The 20,350-nt window shown below is 31.8% G+C and overlaps 4 protein-coding genes across 4 annotated transcripts; 3 read left to right on the forward strand and 1 right to left on the reverse strand.

Annotated features, from left to right (window-relative positions):
- The first annotated feature begins 840 nt into the window (after positions 1-840).
- Positions 841-1,365, forward strand: LOC106403971 (uncharacterized protein At1g43920, Chloroplastic-like). Its single transcript, XM_013844743.2, has 2 exons — positions 841-957; positions 1,078-1,365. The coding sequence occupies exons 1-2, from the start codon at positions 841-843 to the stop codon at positions 1,363-1,365; spliced, it is 405 nt and encodes a 134-aa protein (XP_013700197.1).
- Positions 1,366-2,953: 1,588 nt separating this feature from the next.
- LOC125582308 lies at positions 2,954-3,745 on the reverse strand. Its single transcript, XM_048748931.1, has 3 exons — positions 3,468-3,745; positions 3,284-3,395; positions 2,954-3,226 (listed from the first exon to the last, which is right to left on the reverse strand). The coding sequence occupies exons 1-3, from the start codon at positions 3,743-3,745 to the stop codon at positions 2,954-2,956; spliced, it is 663 nt and encodes a 220-aa protein (XP_048604888.1).
- Positions 3,746-11,936: 8,191 nt separating this feature from the next.
- On the forward strand, positions 11,937-13,707 carry LOC106406198 (ethylene-responsive transcription factor RAP2-4-like). Its single transcript, XM_013846819.3, has one exon. The coding sequence runs from the start codon at positions 12,485-12,487 to the stop codon at positions 13,415-13,417; it is 933 nt and encodes a 310-aa protein (XP_013702273.2). The 5' UTR covers positions 11,937-12,484; the 3' UTR covers positions 13,418-13,707.
- An 873-nt stretch (positions 13,708-14,580) lies between these two features.
- Positions 14,581-15,438, forward strand: LOC111203106. The gene has a single exon (XM_022696552.2). It carries the CDS (start codon positions 14,581-14,583, stop codon positions 15,436-15,438), a length of 858 nt encoding a protein of 285 aa, XP_022552273.2.
- The last annotated feature ends 4,912 nt before the right edge of the window (positions 15,439-20,350 follow it).

Consider the following 20,350-nt stretch of genomic DNA (forward strand, 5'->3'; position numbering starts at 1 on the left):
AGCACAACTAATAGCTCAGAGTGTTGTGACTCATAATAGGTTTCAATCGTATGTTGCGCTGGGGCAGCCAAGGTGGCTTTCGGTTTTGTTTGAGCTGGAACGTGACTTTAGGTAGTTTTATGATTTGTTTTTTCCTATGTAACGGGCGTTCAAACCTTTGATATTAATGGAAATTTCAGATGAAAAAAAAAAAGATAAGATGGCGAGAGGGTCAGACTTTAGCTACAAAAGTGGAGGAATGAAATATAAAATGAGAATTCGTCCAAAAAAACACTGAACTTTGCGGAAATTGCCAAAAGAAACCTGGACATATGGGCTAGCCAATAAAACCGTGAACTTTTGTTGACTTTTTTAGTTTATTAAGAAACTTACGATTGACTGACCAGATTAACACACCGTTAACCGAGTTAACAGATAAATAAGCGGATGTTAATTTTGGGTGTTAAAGTATACGACGTCGTTTCATCTCTTTGTCTGATTAAAGACAAACGACATCGTTTATCAACGCTTTGTTATTAAAAATATGGGTTTCCAACGGCTCGAACTCGTGTACTCGGGTTTAATGGTAGGGGTTTTTGCCACTGAGCTAGTGGACTTTGCAATAGATTAACGAACACAATATCTTTTATTCTCTTTGAATTCGAGTTAAATGAATCAAAAAGAAACGACGGCGTTTTCTCCTCCGATTGGTATAAACCCTAAATTCCCAAAATCATAAATCCAGTTCGCGATTGAAGCTCGATTCTCTTCGATCTCGTCCTTAAGAATTTCGATTCTCACCTTTCCTTCTTCGAGTATCGCATGATGAGTTCGGGTTGTGAGGATTCGTCTGTTAATACGATGGGAATTCGTGGTATCCCGGAGCAATGCGGGTGTGGTCGAAGAACTGGGATATGCACATCAAAAACGAAGGTCAATCCAGGAAGAACTTTCTTTAGATGTCCAACGTTTCAAAATGTAAGTGTTTAATTTGATTGCAATTGATTGTGTTTAAGAAATTGTTGAACATAAAGCTTCAATGGCTAGGTAGTGAGAAATTGTTTGAACATAAAGATTGTGTTCATGATTTGTGTCTAGGATCACTTGTATAAATGGGTAGATGAAGCTGTCTACGAAGAGGTTCAAGATGCATTGCCAAAAGTTGAGTGCTTTGCATCAGATGTTATGAAAATTAAAATGGAGATCGAAAGCATGAAAACCGTGGAGGAAGAGTTGAAAGAAGATGTCAGGAAGGTGAGCAATGAACTTAATAAGCTGAATGTGATCATGAAAGTGGGTTTTCTAGTGGTTTGTTTAGGCGTTGTGATATGTCTTGTGTTGATCATGTTTGACAAAGCAGATGGGTTGTCTTTGAATAGCTACTAGGAGACTCTGTTTATGTAATGGTAATGGTTTCAGTAAGGTTTTAAGACTATGTTTCAGTAAGGTTTATGTTTTACTTCTTGATTGTTTATAGAAGGACAAATGAACACACCAATGAACATACCATCAAGATAAACAACATGATGAAAACACAAAGATAATAACCAACACTATCTGCATTGAGAGTTTCAAATTAAAACAGCAGGAAGAAAGAAAAAAAAGGTAGTTCTTGTTCCAAAAGCATTCAGACAGAGACACCATCATAAACGACACACAACAAAAGCATATTTAATATTGATCTAAAAGAACCATCTTCCCCACGCTGTTGTCTGTGATGGTTGAGCTTGTGAGGATTGGAGAACTTCCCATCGTGATGGTTGAGCTTGTGAGGATTGACCTTGTGAAGATTGAGGAACTTCCCATGGTGATGCTTGAGCTTGTGAGGATTGAGTTTGTGAGGATTGAGCTTGTGATGATTGAGCTTGTGACTCGCCAAAATGTAGTCCCTGTAACATATAAATGAATTGTCAGACACATTACCGATAGCTAAAAAACTAAGACCCTAACCAAGACCCTAACCTGATATTTCCTTGGTCTGCCTCTTGGTTTCTTAGGTGGGCTCTGAACAAAAGCCTTCCGACATGTATTCTTATAGTGCCCTTCTTCTTTGCAATTAGAGCATGTCATTACCCTGTTCGCACGGCTCAGCTTGGTAGTAGGCACTGTCTCATTGGCTCCCTTCTTTCGATCATGGTTTTTAGGCCTACCAGGCTTGCCATTTCGATTAGGTGGTGGAATCACACCTAATCTATTGGCCCGAGGCCACTCTATCATCCCAATCCCAGTTTGTATCATTCTCTATCTCCACTACAGTCCAAGCAATAGGGACAATCCTATTGTCTCCATCTCTTCCAACCGCAGCCAACAACTGTCCCTTGATGTCCCATTTCAAAAAGGCTCCATCAAAGCCAATAACAAGCCTACAAGTCTTCTTCCATGCTTCCTTTTGTGCTTGGAAACACATGTAGAGCCTGTAGAACCTCTGCTTGCTTCCAACCATGGCTCCTGGTATGGTCTCAATGTCCATGGTTGATCCAGGATTGCTCCTCAATATCTCTGCTTGGTAATCCCAGATTTTATCAAAATGCTCCTCATGGGTTTTCCTCCTTTCTTTCATCACCTTCGTCTTGGCCTTAATGCATGAGTTTTCTAAAACTTCCATCTTATACTCCCTCAAGATCTCAGCCTGTATCTCCTTTGCTGTGAGCTTAGGATTCAGCCTTAACCTCTCATCAAATAGACTTGCAATTGCTGACCTCTTAAGTATCATGGAATACCCTGTCCTCTCACACTTATGGTCATTGACGTATGTATTTACCATCAACTTCTGTTTCCTCCTATCATACGAACAATAGACCATCCATGGACATGGAGCCTCATCATCTCTCATCTCAGCGGCACATTTTGCCCCCATCTTCAAGCTACTGGATCTGTAGTACTTGATGTTGTATCTGGTTTTCAAGGTATACCTGAGACAAGCATGTTTGAAGTCCTCAGCATCTGAAAATGTCTTGCCTAGCTGAAGGAGCTCCTATGGATCATTGTCTTCTCGGTAAGCTTGCACAGGTATCATCTCCTCTTCATTCTCATCATCTGATGACACAGGATCGGGGATTTTATCATCATCCCATGCATCATCATCCCCTTCGTCTTCATCAACCTCACAGTCATCATTTTTTGCTTTATCACCAAAATAAAGACTCAAATCTGTACAACCAACTTCCTCAATGCCAGCAATACCGTTCTCATCTTCCCTACCATCATCACCTATATCCCCAAATTCCTCTTCTTCATTTACCACAATCTAGAGAAATTCTTCTCTGTCATCACCATCATCACCTAGACTCTTCTCCGAGTTTACCTTCTGCTTCTTCGATTGTCTAGGAGACACAGGCGACCCACCATATGAAGTTCCCCGCCTTGTCTTCTTCGCAACTGCTGATGCCAACATCTCAGACTCTGGCCATTCTTCTCTGTCATCACCAGAAGGAGCCACATTTACCTTCTACTTCTTCGCAACTCTAGGAGACAGAGTTGAACCATGCCTCGTGGCCTTCTCCGGAGATGGCGACCCATATGAAGTTCCCCGCCTCGTGGTCTTCTCCGGAGATGACGCAGGCGACCCATATGAAGTTCCCCGCCTTGTCTTCGACGCCTTCGACGCCTCTATAGATGCCAACATCGATATCCCTTCAACGCTTTTACGGATCCTCGATCTCTCCGGCGATGACAAACTCACAGAAGCATCGCGTTCTCCACTCACAGAAGCATCGCGTTCTCCACCCTTCTTCGACTCGTCACTCCCGTAATCGAAATTCCTCATCGCTCCGAAAATCATTACCTCCCTTCCATTCCTTGTGAACTTCGTCTTTACCATCTCCTCACATCACAAGAAAAATCCCCAAATCGATTTGAGAAATTAGGGTTACGTCCAAACACGGGTTTCGTTTTGTTTGATTTCAATCAAACACATCTTTTGATCAATAAAAATAAACATGTGTGGTAATCTTCCGAAAAGTCCACTAGCTCAGTGGCGAAACCCCCTAAGGACCACGAGTGCACGGGTTCGAGTCCAGCCAACAACAATTTTAATTAAGCAAAACGACGTCGTCTTGAGATTTTGTCTTTAACAAAACAATTGGATGAAACGACGTAGTTTCACTAAACGACAGTAATTAACGGTGAGTTAACACTGTCTTAACTGTCGGTTAACGGTGTGTTAATCTGGTAAGTCAACCGTAAGTTTGTGAATAAACTAAAAAGTCAACAAAAATGTGGGTTTTATTGATCAGGCTCAAGTACAGGTTTCTTTTGGCAATTTCCGCAAAGTTCAGTGTTTTTTTGGTCGATTTCTCAATATAAAATTGGTGAAATAATATGGTAATCATAATGGGTAGTTCTCCGCCAATCCATCTCTAAACTCTAGAGACTTCTTAATGTTTTTGTAACAATTTATGTCGACTAAAGTCTTAACTACCCATTATAATTATCATGATTAATACTTGCGACTAAACAACAAATTTAAATATTATACAGTGATGTAAATCTATGCCACTATCGGCGTCTTAGGATATTATTCTTAATTCCCTTTTTTGTCAAACTATTATTCTTAATTCCAGATATTGATTCTTTTATGTCGTCGATATTTGAATTTGAATCACATTCGTTTGGGAATTCCGTGGAAAAACCGTGGTGATTACATGTATTAAATGTATAATACATACGAGTCAAAAGTGAAAACTAGCATTGTAAATTAATGGCAATGAAAGAAAATCATGTCTTTCATTCGTCTGGTGACTTTCAGATATTTGGCTGGTATGATGATTTTAGAAGCTACAACCCTGCGGGGAAACTATTGTGTAATTTTTTTAAAAAAATTAACGTCCGTAGATGAATTGAATCATCATATCTATATTATTAAAAGAGAAGTACCCATTTGAAAATGTTCTTACTTCATCAATTAAACTCCATATTTTTTTGCTTGTCTTTTTCAGTTGCATTTATGAAATATCCTAAAACGAATAAAACTACCTAATTATTTCAGTTAAATTAATGAAATATACTTAAATGAATTTAAACTTTTTATTTTATTGTTTGTTTTTTCAGTTACCTTAATGAAATATCCTTAAATAAATTTGGACATAATGTGATTTAATCAATCAAAAAAACTCATGAGTTATCCTTACGTGCATAATTTTAATAATAGAGATTTTAAAAAACGTGCATTATTAAAATGTTACCTAAAACATGCAACACTAATATATAACATGCATCAATAAAAGTAGAATTTGACTCATACAATTGTACGGATATTATTTTCAGTTGATTAAATTTAAAAATAATTATTTATTCAAAAAATATTTAAGAATGGCTATGCTTTTAAAAATTATATGGTATTATTTGCTCATAACTCATTTGTCATTTGCTAAATTGTTATAAAGAAAATTTTAACATAATATAACTCAGTTGTCATTTGCTAAATTTATGGTTTTTATTTATATTTTTTATTAATTAATTATAATATTTTCATTTTATATTTGAAAGATAAATGAATTTTCTTTCAAATAATATTTTTGTAAATGTATTTTCTTAAAAATAATAAATTTAACTTGTTATTATCATTGAATATAATTATTTTTGACATAATTTGAGTTTTCGTTTACATCAAAACTTATCATATTTTAGGATAATTTTAATTTAAAATGTAATTTTTGTATTTTACAAACAAATTCTAAAAATATTTTTTAAATATTTTGTTATAATTTTTTAAAAAATATTGAGTTGCATTTCAAATAAAAAGGTAAAGATATTAAAAATATTCTAATTAAAATATGTAAAATTTAATATAATTTTAAGGAAATGGTCAAAATAAAAAAAATTACACATAAAAAAATCATGATTTTTGTTAACTGGGCGGATCATTATTTATATGATATCGCACACGAAATGTTTTTTTTCTGTTTTTACAATTATCTAATTAACTCTATATACTCATTTTTTTATGTTTTTTATATGATATCACACATTCGTAAAAAAAAATAGATAGTTTAAGATGCAAAAACAATATTTACTTAATGAATATAATATGAACGAATATTACAAATACATCATTTAATAAAATAAATAATTAAAAACTGAAAATTCATATCCGCGCCGGATCAGAGTCTAGTAGTAATTATTTTGCATTATGTTTGTAGACTATATTGATTGCTTAACTTCTCACACAGTTGACTCCGAGCCATGATTATTTTTTGTTCTTAAACAACGCTTCTATTTAATCTCCACTAAGATGGGAAATAAGGTGATATAACCAAACAAAAACCCATAATTCATTGTATAACCAAAATCACACCCTCTTTCTATCTCTCTTTACCTTTTTTCTAAAAAAATAATTTTATTTTTCTTTTGGGTTATATCATAAATAAGCCCTAGTAAAAATGTAGTAGGAAAATAAAAAAGGACGAGAAGGAAAGTAGGTGACCCATTATAAATAAGAAATAATATCTCAACTGTTTTGGAAGCAGCCCTCTGCCGTCACCCAGCATCACATTCTTATCTCTTCCTTGTCATTATTACCAACCAATTATTTATCAGTGTGAAGCACCACTACCTTATACCATCTCCCAAAAACAGTCTATAACTTCAAATAAAATTTTTTGTTTTCAAAAAAAAAACATCAAATTTAAAGTTTTGAAATGTGAAACTCTATATTAAAAATTTCACTACCTAAAACTTCAATTTGAAGTTTCATATTTTATTGCATTTTGATCCCTACAATTATATATTACATTTATAGTTCTCAAATATTTTAAGTTTTAATATTTAAATTTTTATATCTCATAAATATTTCAATTTTTTTTTATAAATTTAAGTTTTACACATAAAACCTTAAAATAAGATTTAAAATATTTTAAAACAAGATTTAACAACAACAATATACAAAAGAAACTTAACAATTTTTTTTTAAAGTTACATGAAGAGATAATTATTAAAAAAATTAAATATTACAATAACACTAATGGTTATGTAAATTTGATCAGGAACATCCAAAATTTCCTAAATACTATCCAAAAGTTTTTGTGTAGTCGAAGAAGGTTGTTGTTGTTTTTATGTCTTTTTGTGTGATTCTTTCTTGTGCAGATTGAATGTATTCACGAGTATTAATATCATCGTTAGACGTTAAATATTTTAGCATTACTTTATTTTTTTCTTTTACTTTCTTGTTCAGATATAATGTATTACAAGTATTAATATCACCCGATTTCAACAAGTTTTAGCTCGTAATTTACAAATTAAAATGAAAAGAATCATTTTTACTTTGAAATGTACTAGTTGATCATATATGCATTACATAAATAATTTTATTGAATAATACGGTGTTTTCCTTGAAGTTTAATATTAATTATGTTATTTATATTTAAAATTTTATATTTTAATATAATATTTTATTAATTAATATTGTTTTAATATTTTTTATATATGTGCTAGTTATTTACAAAAGTTTTATGAATTCAAATTAATTATGACAAACATAAGGACCATAGTATAAAATATAAATAGTTTTGAAGTTAATTTTGAAATTTTGCTTTTGGAGTAGAACACCTTTAAATTTCAAATATAAAGTTTTGGAAACTTCAAAATAGAGTGTCTTTTTGGAGATGCTCTAAGTAATCTACCGTTGTATGAGCAAACTTAGATAATAAAATGTAATGTTTACAAAAGGATAATAGATATCATTTCAATAACTGTAGAATAAAAAAAACTCTAGAATTATATATTAGGGTTTCCAATAATTAAGGTGCAACCGTGCAAGTTTTTATTTTGTCTCAAATTACGCATGCTTGTTACGATGCATGACGTTGTACTTTTATCTTATGGATAATCATAATTACCAATTACATGGTCAAATGGAATGCAAACTTAACTCTCCTTTTTGTTGTAATTTCTCTATTCAGTATTCACTATTCAAATGCATGACGTTTCACCTCTACCGGCTCTATGTACCTTCGACGAACATCTACCAATGGAATATATTGGTAACCAAAAATCAAAAAAAATCTAAACATACATACTATCGGATATATATAGAAATTGTTGTGGAGACTGAAATTAAAATATGAAAATAAAGACTAATAAATGCAAAAAAAAAAAAACAAATGTTTTGATCCATTTCCAAAACATATGCTTAACTCATCGTGTTCTAAGAACGGTATGTGAATTTAAGTAAAATTCACAGCGTAGACTTAAGGTTAGATCTTGTTCAGAGCATAATCAATCTGATGAGAACAAAACCCATAAAATGGTCTGCAAACCGTATGTGTGAATAGGGCTGGACATAGATATTCGAGTTTTTGAAGGTATTTGTGATTTGCTTTGTATGTTACGGATATCTAATTTTCCGATTTGCTTTGCTTCGGTAAAATACGGATATCCGGAAAAACGGATATCCAAAAAATAAATAGATATTTGCGGATATTTACGAATACTTACGGATATCTCATCCGTTTTGATTAATACAAATAATCTTAAAAAAGTAATACAAATTTATTTTTTAATTTTTTTTTGCATAATATACAAAATAAAAACTAAAAGAAATAGTGAAATTACATATTTTGTAAATTTTAAACTTAGTTAACAATTATAATAACACAAACTTAAGAAAAAAATTTATAATTGTTTTACAAATTTTTTCTCTTTTTTTTATGTAATACTTTTATATAAGTAATAATGTGAATAGAATTTGTCAAATCATATGTTATTATAATAATTATATAAACTTATACATTTAAAACATTAAGTATAATCAAGATGTATATATATTTATATATTTCTTGATCAGAGCGGATATCCACTTCCTAAATTTTTGATATTTGTGATTTGCTTCGATTTTAACGGATATTGATTTTTAATATTTGCTTTGCTTCGAAAGTTTACGGATATCCGGAAATTTCGGATCCAATCGAGACGAATAACGAATAGAATCAAATTTAACGGATAAAATGTCCAGCCTTATGTGTGAACGCAAGGTCAAAAAGTCAACAAAAACAGGTGAGACTGTTGACTCAACAAATCGCAAATGATATGGGGACGCGTGTAACGAAAACGAGGGCATCTGCCCCGCTCTCATTTATGTATCACACGTGTCATCTGCGCATTAGCTACATGTAATCTCATTACCGGCTCATAAATTACGAAAAGAATAGGTTTCACTTTTACTCTAGGTTACTGAATATGCATTTTAATCTTCTATATATTAACTCAGGATTATTAAAAAAATTGTAACCTTGAATTAGTACAAATTAAAAAAAAGACTCTGCTTATGTATCACTTAATTATGATGTCAATTTAGCTTACGTAGCAGCTTAATTAAGAATCAATTGAAAAAAAATGTTGGTTCGAATTCAATTAAAAAGAAACATTATATTAACCCAAAATATAAGAAGTGAATATTTTTTTACTTAAATAAAAGCTACAGAATTACCTAATATGATTAACATATATATGACAATTAATGACTACGAATAATAAAGATTTGATAATAATTTTTGCATCCTTTTTCATTTTTTTAATTTTATATTATTAAAAAAATAAACAATCAGATGAACCATATAATTAAAAAAACTAGATTTTTCCATATATGTTATATTTTGAATTTTTAAAATGATTTTAAATTACAAAAATGAAGAAACCTTATATGTTATATTTTAATTTTTTTAAAACGGCTTTAAATTAAAAAAAATGAGGAAACATTATATGTTATATTTTTTCTTATAAGTTATATTTTGAATTTTTTTAAAACGACTTTAAATTACAAAAATGTAAGTTTTTCATAAAGATTCGACTAAAATTATTAAAATGACTTGTATCAATTTGATGGTTGATGAGAAACATTTCAAAACCATATGAAAGTTACATGTCAAAAAAATTCAACTGTGGAAACAGTACTGTTCATTTTTTTCAAGAATGTGTTCGGTGGGAAAAATAAGGTTTTTGTGTCATAATTTGTTTAATGTCCAATCCGATCAACCCATGATATATTAATTATAGTTTAGTTCCATAATTTTTAATAAACATTGATCCGGTTCATCAGAAGGATATTATATAATAACAGCAAAAAATATTTTATAAGTATAAATAAAACATCAAATATATAAAAATAATTATCCGTAATATATACAAATAAACTCACCAAGGTAAAGGTCTTATCCTAGTAGGTTCGTAAATCTAGATAAAACCAATTGTTATTAATTTTATGATTTGTCTCATTGTTTCTGATTTATAAATTTTAATTTAAATAATGTATTACTAAAACCATAAAAATTACTAATAAATCTGGTAGATTTGAAAGATTTCTTGTTCAACATATAAACAATTAATTTTGAAGAGAAAATTCTAGATTTATGAATTTTAATTTTAAAATGAGTATAGTTTATATAAATTATTAAATTAGTTAATACATAAACCTATAAAATTATAGAATATAAAATTAAAGTAAAATAAAATTATGTTAAAAGAATTTGTCGGTCAATAAACCTTTTACCGTACAAGACAGTTTTTTTTACACACCCGTAAACATTTAAAATTTTGGTATAACTACTTAATTATCCGAAAAAATCACTTTGTCCTTTTAAAATTTTATAATTTTTTTATGACCCTGGTATCCGGAGCTTCAAGAGGATCCGATTAGCGCCAATGACCGTCCACCGGAGCTTATTTGATTCTAAAAAAATTTAGATTTACATCAAGTTATAGGTGAGATGAGATCTGAATCTATAGAAATTTTACAAATATAGAAATAAATTATTCTGAATTAAATTATATTTTAGTTTAGTTTACTTTGAAAATAAAAAGTAACTAATAATTATTCCTACTATATTCAAATATATAATTATATATATGATAAAAATATTATTTTTTTAATAAAATTTAATTACTGTGAATCGATTTTGTAAGATTCGGATTTGATTTGGTTCCAAATTTAATTATTTACTATTTTATATTTTATTAAACTATTTTATAATTTTGTTTATGTTTCGAAATATTATCCAGCTGTGACTAGGGGTGGACACTTCGGTTATTTTCTCGGTTCGGTTCGGGTTCGGTTCGGTTAGTTTGGTTCTAGTATTTTTTCAACTGAAATAAACCATAGTTAGTTTGGTTTGGTTCGGTTTATATTCGGTCCGGTTTGTATTCGGTTCGGTTTAGTTTGTTTTTTGGATTAGTTTAATTAGGTTCTACTTAGTTTGTTTTTTTGTAAGAGAAATTATGTTTTAAATCATGAATTATGTAAACATAAACTATGCGAACTAAATTCAATTTAAAACTAAAACAAAAACTTTTAAAAAACTCACAAAAAGTATATAAAAATCGAAACAAATGAAAATTAACTAAAATAAAATAAAAAACCAACATTGTTAGTAAGATCTCTTATATCATTATTAAAAAGTCCGCAATGAATCATCTTTCATGTGACGCTGTAGAAAAAAACTTTTGTTTTTAATAAAATTTGCTTTAGGTTTAGATTTAACATTCACGTTTACATATATAAGAATATAAAAATACAATTTTTTCTACTTTTTAAATCAAATTTTGATGATTACATATTAGGTTAGAAGAATATATGTTAATGAATGAAAAATGGAAAATACATGGTTTGGTATTAGAATTTTAGTATATTGGTATTATTAATATTTTTAATTTAAATAATTGTAAAAACACATTGGTTTTTCGGTTTGGTTCGGTTTCCATTCGGGTTGGAAAAATCTTCAACCGAATGGTTTGAAATAGACATTGGTTCGGTTTGAATCGGTTTCGATTCGGTTGGTTCGGTTCGGTTTTTTTGCCACCCCTAGCTGTGACGAAGAAGATAACTTTAACGAGATGTTTTCGGTCAATTTTCAAGAGTCTTATCATAAGACTCTTATGCGATTATAAAGTTAATCAAGATTATATTAGTATTAAATCTTTTTAAAATTGCTTAACATCGAAGTGAGGAAAAACGCAAAATACGAACAAGAAACGAATAAATAATGGAAAATAGTGTGAGGCGACAACCCCGACTATAAAACCAGTGCCAAGCTGCTGAAATTAGAGCATCATCGGTGAGGCTGAGAGAAAATTCAATACAAAAACTGAGCGTTCTCCCCAAAGAAAAATTCTTAGATAATAATTGCAATTGTTGATCCTGAATTTCAGTTTTCTTTTTAATTTTCGCCATCAAAATCTGTTTCCCCCGTTTTTTCAAACCCTTTCCGTTCATCATCTTGGTTTCTTTGTGTGTGAATGGTTTTCGTTGATTATTCGGACAAAACATTCAAGCTTATGAAACTGTGTGTTTATTTAAATTTATCTTTTTATTTTTCATAGATTAAGCCGAGGGTAATTTTTTTTAAAATCCCTCTATTGGATCTAACAGGTTGCTTATTTCAAACCTTTTCGATCCATTTTATTTTCTTGAATTTTCTCGGAAAACCCCTGTTCTTTACTTTTGATAAGAATCAGGTGAAATTTTTCGGATTCAATTTTTTTCTCTCTTTCAAAAAAATTAAATCTACAAATCATAATGGAAGCTGCTATGAATATGTACAGTAGCAGAACGGTTCACCAATCAGATTCGTTTGGTGGTGGTGAACTCATGGAAGCGCTTGTACCTTTTATCAAAAGCGTTTCCACCTCTTCTTCTTCTCCTCCCGCGACCGCGTCTGCGTTTATTAACTCCGCAGCGTCTGCGTTCTCTCTTCCTACTTTCCCCGGATATCACACGGAACACTTCATGACCCAACCGTTTACATACGGGTCGGATCTTAACCAAACCGGGTCATCATTAATCGGGCTAAACAACCTCTCTTCTTCCCAAATCCACCAGATCCAATCTCAGATCCACCACAACCATCCTCTCCTCAGGCCAAAGCCTTTACTCATGAAGCAAACCGGAGTCGCCGGATCTTGTTTCCTGGCGAAGCCGACGAAGCTGTACAGAGGCGTGAGGCAGCGTCACTGGGGCAAATGGGTGGCGGAGATCCGTTTGCCGAGGAACCGTACTCGTCTCTGGCTAGGAACGTTCGACACGGCGGAGGAAGCAGCCTTGGCTTACGACAAGGCGGCGTTTAAGCTGCGCGGCGATCACGCCCGGCTTAACTTCCCTCACTTACGTCACAACGGTTCCCACATCGGCGGCGAGTTCGGCGAGTACAAGCCTCTTCACTCAACGGTCGACGCTAAGCTCGAAGCTATTTGTCAGAGCATGGCGGAGACGCAGAAAGAGGACAAAACAGCGAAAGCTTCGAAGAAACGTGCCTCGAAGGTGAAGAAAACTGAGAAGGTTGATTTGTCGGAGAAAGTCAGTCCGGTGACGGAGTTCGTTGAGTCCGCCGGGTCTTCGCCGTTGTCGGAGCTGACGTTCGCTGACACGGAGGAGCAGTCGCGGTGGAACGAGACCTTCTCGTTGGAGAAGTATCCGTCTTACGAGATTGACTGGGATTCGATACTGTCTTGATCAATTAGTGCTGTTTGGTAAGACTTAAGAGTAGGGGTAAAATAGGAATTTCGAAGCTGTCTGCAATGGAGTTTTTGGAAATTGCAGAGAGAGGCTATTAGCGTAATTAAGATTATGTTTAGGGGTTAATATTGTTTCTTAATATTATTGTTTGTGGCTCTGTCACGGTCCAGCTGCGGTTTTTTGTCATGCTCGACCATGACACCGGTTTTCATTTTATGTAATCTTTTTTTTTTTTTGTCTTTGTAATTTCTAGCTTCATTTTCTGAATACTAATGCGATATTTATTAGTTGCTGTAGTAAAATGAATCCGTCCTTATGATCCTTTATTTGCATTTGCATATTGAATATGTTGATTGTGTGATTTAAAATGTTATATGGGTAACCGAATATATTTTTGGAGATATTTTTGGATGAACAAAGTATTAAACTATTACCTAACACACACAAATTGCGAGGATAAATATCTAAATGTAGGTTTGATATTGATTAATAAGTTTTGCCAAAACTCAAAAAATAAATATTTTTTGTCGAATTGATACGAAAGTTCACATCCATATTGACATCCTAGAAACATACAACGAATAATTAACACAACGAAGTATGTATTTTTAAAATTATAATCATAATAAACATAGGTTGCACGACGGTTTTGTTGCGCTGATAAAGTTTTTTTGCCGACTGTGTTACATGCAGAATGGAATATGCCGATGCTGTAACGCATTTACATGTAAATCAATGAAAATTTGATTTTAAATACAAAAAGTATACCCCAAATTCAATCAAACGCAAAAATAACCAAAAAAACTTATGAAATTACGGGTGTCTCTACCTTCTGGTGTTCAAGTTTTATCCTCCCAAAAACGTGCATCCATCGTATCAACTCTCTTTGTGGGTTGTTCTTGTGGAAAGGTAAAAGTGAGGGACGTTTTTCAGCTAAAGTGGGTTGGGAAACGGTAATACTTACCAAAGATCAGGGTGGGTTAGGTGTCAAAAATCTTCACTGCTGGAATCAGGCTTGCATACTAAAGCTAATTTGGTTACTTTTCTTCCGTCCGTATTCAGTATGGGTCTGCTGGTTCAAAGAAGTCATCTTGAGAGGGGATGTCAGTAACTACTGGTCCATTAGCCCAAGCAACAGCTTCTCATGGCTGGTTAACAAGATGATTAAGGCAAGAGTTCTAATCTACCCATTGCTAAAAAGGCGGCTTGGTAATGGGGAAAAAACAAACTTCTGGTTTGACAACTGGTCTCCGCTTGAACAACTTGATGTACTGCTCAATGGTAGCTCATCACGTCTTGGCATCCCAAAAAAGGCGACAGTGGCTTCTCTTCATCGTAATGGGCGTTGGCTTCTACCCTCTGCAAGGTCAGAAGAACAATTAGCTCTGCAAATTCATCTCACAACAGTTTCTTTATCGGAACAAGAGGACTACTATGAATGGGAAATCGAAGGCAAAATAAAAAGCAAGTACAACTCAGGAGAAGTATACACTTACCTCAAAGGGCCAATACCAACTGTTCCATGGGCAAAGCTTGGCTGGTTCTCCTATGGGATCCCGAGGCAGTCCTTCTTAACTTGGTTGGTTTTACTCGATCGTTGCCCAACACGTGACAGGTTACTCCGATGGGGTATGAATGTGAATGCTGTTTGCTTGCTTTGCAATAACGCTCCAGAAAGTAGGAATCATCTTTTTTTTGAGTGTTCTTTCAGCAACATGATCTGGAGATCGATTGCATGCCGATCTCGACTGACTCCAAGCGGCTCTTGGTTATCAACACTTCAACAACTTCTCACTCTTGGCCCCAACAAAGATGAAAAACGCCTAACACTCCTTGCCACCCAGGCCACAATCTATTGGCTCTGGAATGAACGAAACCAAAGACTTCACAATCAAACTTTCAAGTCTCCTGATTCCATCATCTCAACCATCGACAAGCAGGTCCGTAATCGCATTCAAAGCTTCCGTCACTCGAACCCTCGTGCTTTTTCATCAATGATGCAGCGGTGGCTCGTCTGATCGTAACTGGGGCGGAGGAAACTGACCAAGACAACCTCGATCTTTTCTGAAACGGTTAAACTGGGCCACAAAAGTTCTACTGATATGTGTTTCGTTATTCAACTGGGCTTGACCCTTTGCTCTATTTAATATGAATGCCTTCTTCCAAAAAAAAACTAATGAAATTACAACAACCTTCTTATGACCAAACAAAAAATATATGTTGAGTTTTACCATTATAACCTCCCGCGTGAGAAGACTTACAAGGAAATCTTAAATTTTTATAATAATTTAAATTTTTTTTAAAAAATATTTTGATAGGAAAAAAATGAGATCATGTAATAATAAATATTTATAAATGATGTAAACTTAGTTTTAGTAAAATTGAATTATTTTTAACATAGATGAGTGAATGTAGATTAACTCATGATAGTCATTGGTTTAGGGTTTGGTAACATATGTAATACTCCATCCGTTTCAAAATGTTACATATTTAGATTTTCACATATTTTAATAAAACACATTAAATTTGCATAATTTTTTTGTGATTTTCTTTTTTTCCGTAATTTTAAGCCAATAAAAATCTAATAACTGCAATTAAGTTTTTTTTTTAAGTTTGCAATTAATTAATAAAACATGCATTAAAAATGCAAACAAACATATATTTTTGAAACAAAATTTTTCTATAGAATATTTAACGTTATGAAAGAGAGGGAGTAGTATTGATGGTATTTTTAGGGTTAGATTTTGAAATCTTATATTTTTTTAAAAAAATTGTCTTATATGTGTTTAGTGAATATCTAATAACTTGATTTAAACACTTTCAGCATCTTAAAAGTTTTAAAAATATATTTTTGCTTAGTTATTTGATTATAGAGTCTAGGAGACTTACATAAGACTTCCCAAGACATATTCCGCCTAAATTTTAGTTGAATTTAGGGTTTCCGCCTAAATTTTAAAAGAATTTAGGTCGCCTAAATCGAAGTTTCCAGGAGTCTTCTAGAAAAGGTTTTCTCATGTATTAGATCTTAAAGGTATTAATAAATTTTATAAAAAATAATTTAAAAGAGAAAAAAAAACAAAATCATGTATTAATAAACATTTCTAAATGATGAAAATTTAGTTTTAATAAATTGAATTATTTTTAACATTGATGAGTGAATGTAGATTGTGTCTTGATAGTCTTTGGTTTAGGGTTTGCTAACATATATTATAGTATTATTGGTATATTTAGGGTAGATTTTGAAATCTTATCTTTTTTTTTTAGTTTGAGTTATATGTGTTTAGTAACTATCTAATAACTTGATTTAAACACTTTATAAGTTTCTTTTAAGTTTAAGGAAGTGTTTTTTTTTTGCTTAGTTATATGATTATACGGTCTGGAAGACTCCGAGAAGACTTTGGTTTAGGATTTACTTAGTAACATATGTTATAGCATTGTTTGTATCTAGGGTTAGATTTTGGAATCCTAACTTAAAAAAAAAATTGACCTACATGTGTTTAGTTTTGTGTATATTAAACACTTTATAAGTTCATTTTAGTTTAATGAATTGTTATTTGCTATTTAGTTAGTTATTTGATTAGGTTAGGTTATGGTTTGGAAGATTTCCCAATTAGACTTCGAGAAAATTTTTTGGGATGTTTTCTGACATATTCCCACCTTAATTTTAGTAGAATTTAAGTTTTCCGCCTAAAGCGAAGTCTTCCAGAAGTTTTCTAATGTATTTGATTTTGGGGTCTAGAAGACTTCCCAAGAATAAGAAGTATTCTAAGAGAAGACTTCCCAATAAGTCATCTGTATCGAAAATATTTAACCTAATTGGAATTTTTATCTTCATATACACATTCTCTTTCTTACTCTCAAATGACTACAACAAAAATATAATTTTTCTCACTCTAAAACTCTCCAGCCTCTATCTAATCTCTTTGAACATCTAAACAACAAACTTTAAATTCGTTTTTCATTTTTTCTTGTGTCTTCACACTAATTTATCTTCATTTTGCAGGTTTTTCATTACATGGTTCTAATTTCTCACTCCTTGAAAGGTAAATCTATAAATTTTTGATATGTATTATTGTGTGTTTTATATATTAGATTCTAAAAAACTATAGATTCAACCTAATGTGATTGTTTTGTTTATTATGGAAGCATACAATTATATTTTTGAAGTTTTTCTCTGTTTTGAATCCATTTGAATGTTTTTCAATTTGTAGGTTTTTCAGATCTGAGACAGACTTTGAAAAACTTCTCAAAAGACTCTCAGAAGACTTTTCGGAAGACTTTTAGGAAAGTCTTCTAATGCATTTAATGTTAGAAGACTTCCCACGAAGTCTTCATGAAATCTTAAGAAGACTGCTCGGATTAGGTAGAAACATTGGTAAACATAAATATTTGAAATCTCATAATTATCACCAAACAAGTTATGAATTTCATCCATGAACTCCACTATTGACTAATACATATGAATTAATAAGAAAATATTAAAAAAATCATTTTAGTTGTAGAGAAAATGAAAGTTTATTAAACATTGACGTAGAAGACTTCCTAAGAAGTTTAGGAACTCTTCTATTTAGGTCATTTTAGCAATTGCAAATTTACGAAAGAATACTTGTTAAGAAGTCTACTCTACATAAGACATCTTGAGAAGTTTTCATTTGTAAATATTGGCTTACTTTTGAATTTGAAAAATTCTTGAAAATGCCAGAGAAGACGAGAACTCTAGAAATCTTCTCAGATAAACATGTTAGTTTTGCAATTGGCCGAAGTTTGTTAGAAATTTTTTTTTTATCGAAAGACTTCTCGGGAGAGACTTCTATAGAAGTCTTCTCAATGTCGCAAGAAGTCTACCTGGGATGCTTTTGCAATTGACTATATTTAACTTTTCCAGAGAAGATTCATAACCAAAGGTTTGACCAAAACCTTTGAGAAGCCTTCTTCTAGAAAACTTCTCGAGGAGTTTTCTCGTAACCAAAGGTTTGACCAAAACCTTTCAATTGCAAAAGTAATTCACGTAGATTTTTTTGCGACAATGAGAAGACTTCAGGAAAACTTTCAGAAGACTTCTATAGAAATTTTCCCCGAGAACACTTCTTTAAAAAGTCAAAATTATGACAAACTTCGGGCAATTGCAAAACTTACATGTTTATCCACGAATTCTTCTTTGAGATTTTTTTGGTTTATTTTTTATAAATGAAAGTTAAAAGACTTTTAGGAAAGTCTTTTTGAAGGAGAACACATTTAGCAAAGTATTTTGAAAGTCTTCGCGAACAGATCTGAGAAAAAAAAACGGTTTCATACCTTGAACCTGTGAGATGACTTGCTTAGCTTTTCCAAGCACCCATAACTTGACTACAAAAGCTACCAAGTCGTTAATGACCACAAATCATGAGATTAAATGTCTCTATGAATCTTACAAAGCTTGGAATCAAAATCTTGGTTTTTTTGGATGAATTTGAAGAGAGAGTGAAAGACATGTGATTTGTGTGCATAAGTAATGAGATATGAAGAGTAAAAATTAAAACTTTGTGCATTAAAAGCTTCAAATTGGTTGTTCATGGTGGTTACTATATTGATGGCAATGACAATATTGTAAATACTTGGTGAAGATGAAGATGATAAGGTAAATGATTCATTTTCGAAAAAGAAAAAATAATAATTGCATTTTCTTGAATATTTCAAACTTCTAGGCGAATAGAAAAAAAGAAAGTTTCAAAAAAAAAGGTGTTATTTTTGTATTTGACTTGAAAATTTTGGTCATATTTGAAAAAAAAAACCCTTTTCTTTCTTCTATGTTTTGCCAATTGTGTTATGCGAAATAGAATCTACTAATGCTGTAACGCATTTACATGAATCAATATAACGAACAATCCCCCCCCCCCTTTTTACATGTAGGACTTGGCCATTTTATTCTTTAAATTTGTTTAGATTCGTTATTTGTTTTGATTCGATCCGAAATATTAAAAATCAGTGTCCTTTAAAACGAACCAAATCACAAAGACTAAAAATTTCAAAGTCGGATATCTGTTCCGTTCTGATTTTTATACAAATAGATGTATATATGTAATTAAATAGAGAGTTTTAAATGTATAATTTTATATAATTGTTATTTTAACATATAATTTATTCAAATTATTTTAAAAATTACTTATTAAAGTGTTAATTAAGAAATGATATAAAATCTTTATACAAACTACATTTTTCTAAAACTTAATGTTTATAAGAGAATATAATTAATTTTAAAAATTTATGGAAATTTCAATAATTTTACGGTTTTATTTTAGATTATGTAAAAGATATTTTTTTAAAACAAACTTGTAAATTAAAAAAAAAAGATTTATATGTATTGAAAAAATTTGATGACATATTCGTAATATTCGCAAATATCTGTAAATTTTTTGGATATCTAAAAAATCAGATATATCTATTTTTTGAAAGTAAAGCAAATAAAAAAAATCAGATATTCGTAAATCACAAAGAAATCATAAATATTGAAAATTAAGATACTATCCGCTCTATGTCCACCCATATCTACACGTTTCATCATCCCATATCTCATTGTCGCATTTCCTATTATAGGATGCTTTCGCCGAACGAGATCTAACTTTGTAATGTTTATTATGTATTGTTCTTTGTCTGTTTTAGTTCACAAATGGTGACAGCTTTGCGTGTTGGTTACAGTGGCGAAGTCACGTGAAGTAAGGAAAGCCCCCTGATGAAAATTTCAAATTCAGTGTAATTCTTTTTAAATTTTAGTTATGCCCCTGCTTACACATTATATTATGTTAATAGTTTTCATCTTTGCTCTGGATAAAAATGTTTTCTAGATCCGCTACAGGTTGGTTAGATGTGGCCGGCTATGCCTTTCACGCAGCATCTTTTAACATTTATCCACTCTTTTAAACTTAACACAACACTTGGAGTTTGCACTCAAGA

This window comes from Brassica napus, chromosome C2 (genome assembly GCF_020379485.1).
Source record: "Brassica napus cultivar Da-Ae chromosome C2, Da-Ae, whole genome shotgun sequence".
NCBI classification, from domain to species: domain Eukaryota; kingdom Viridiplantae; phylum Streptophyta; class Magnoliopsida; order Brassicales; family Brassicaceae; genus Brassica; species Brassica napus.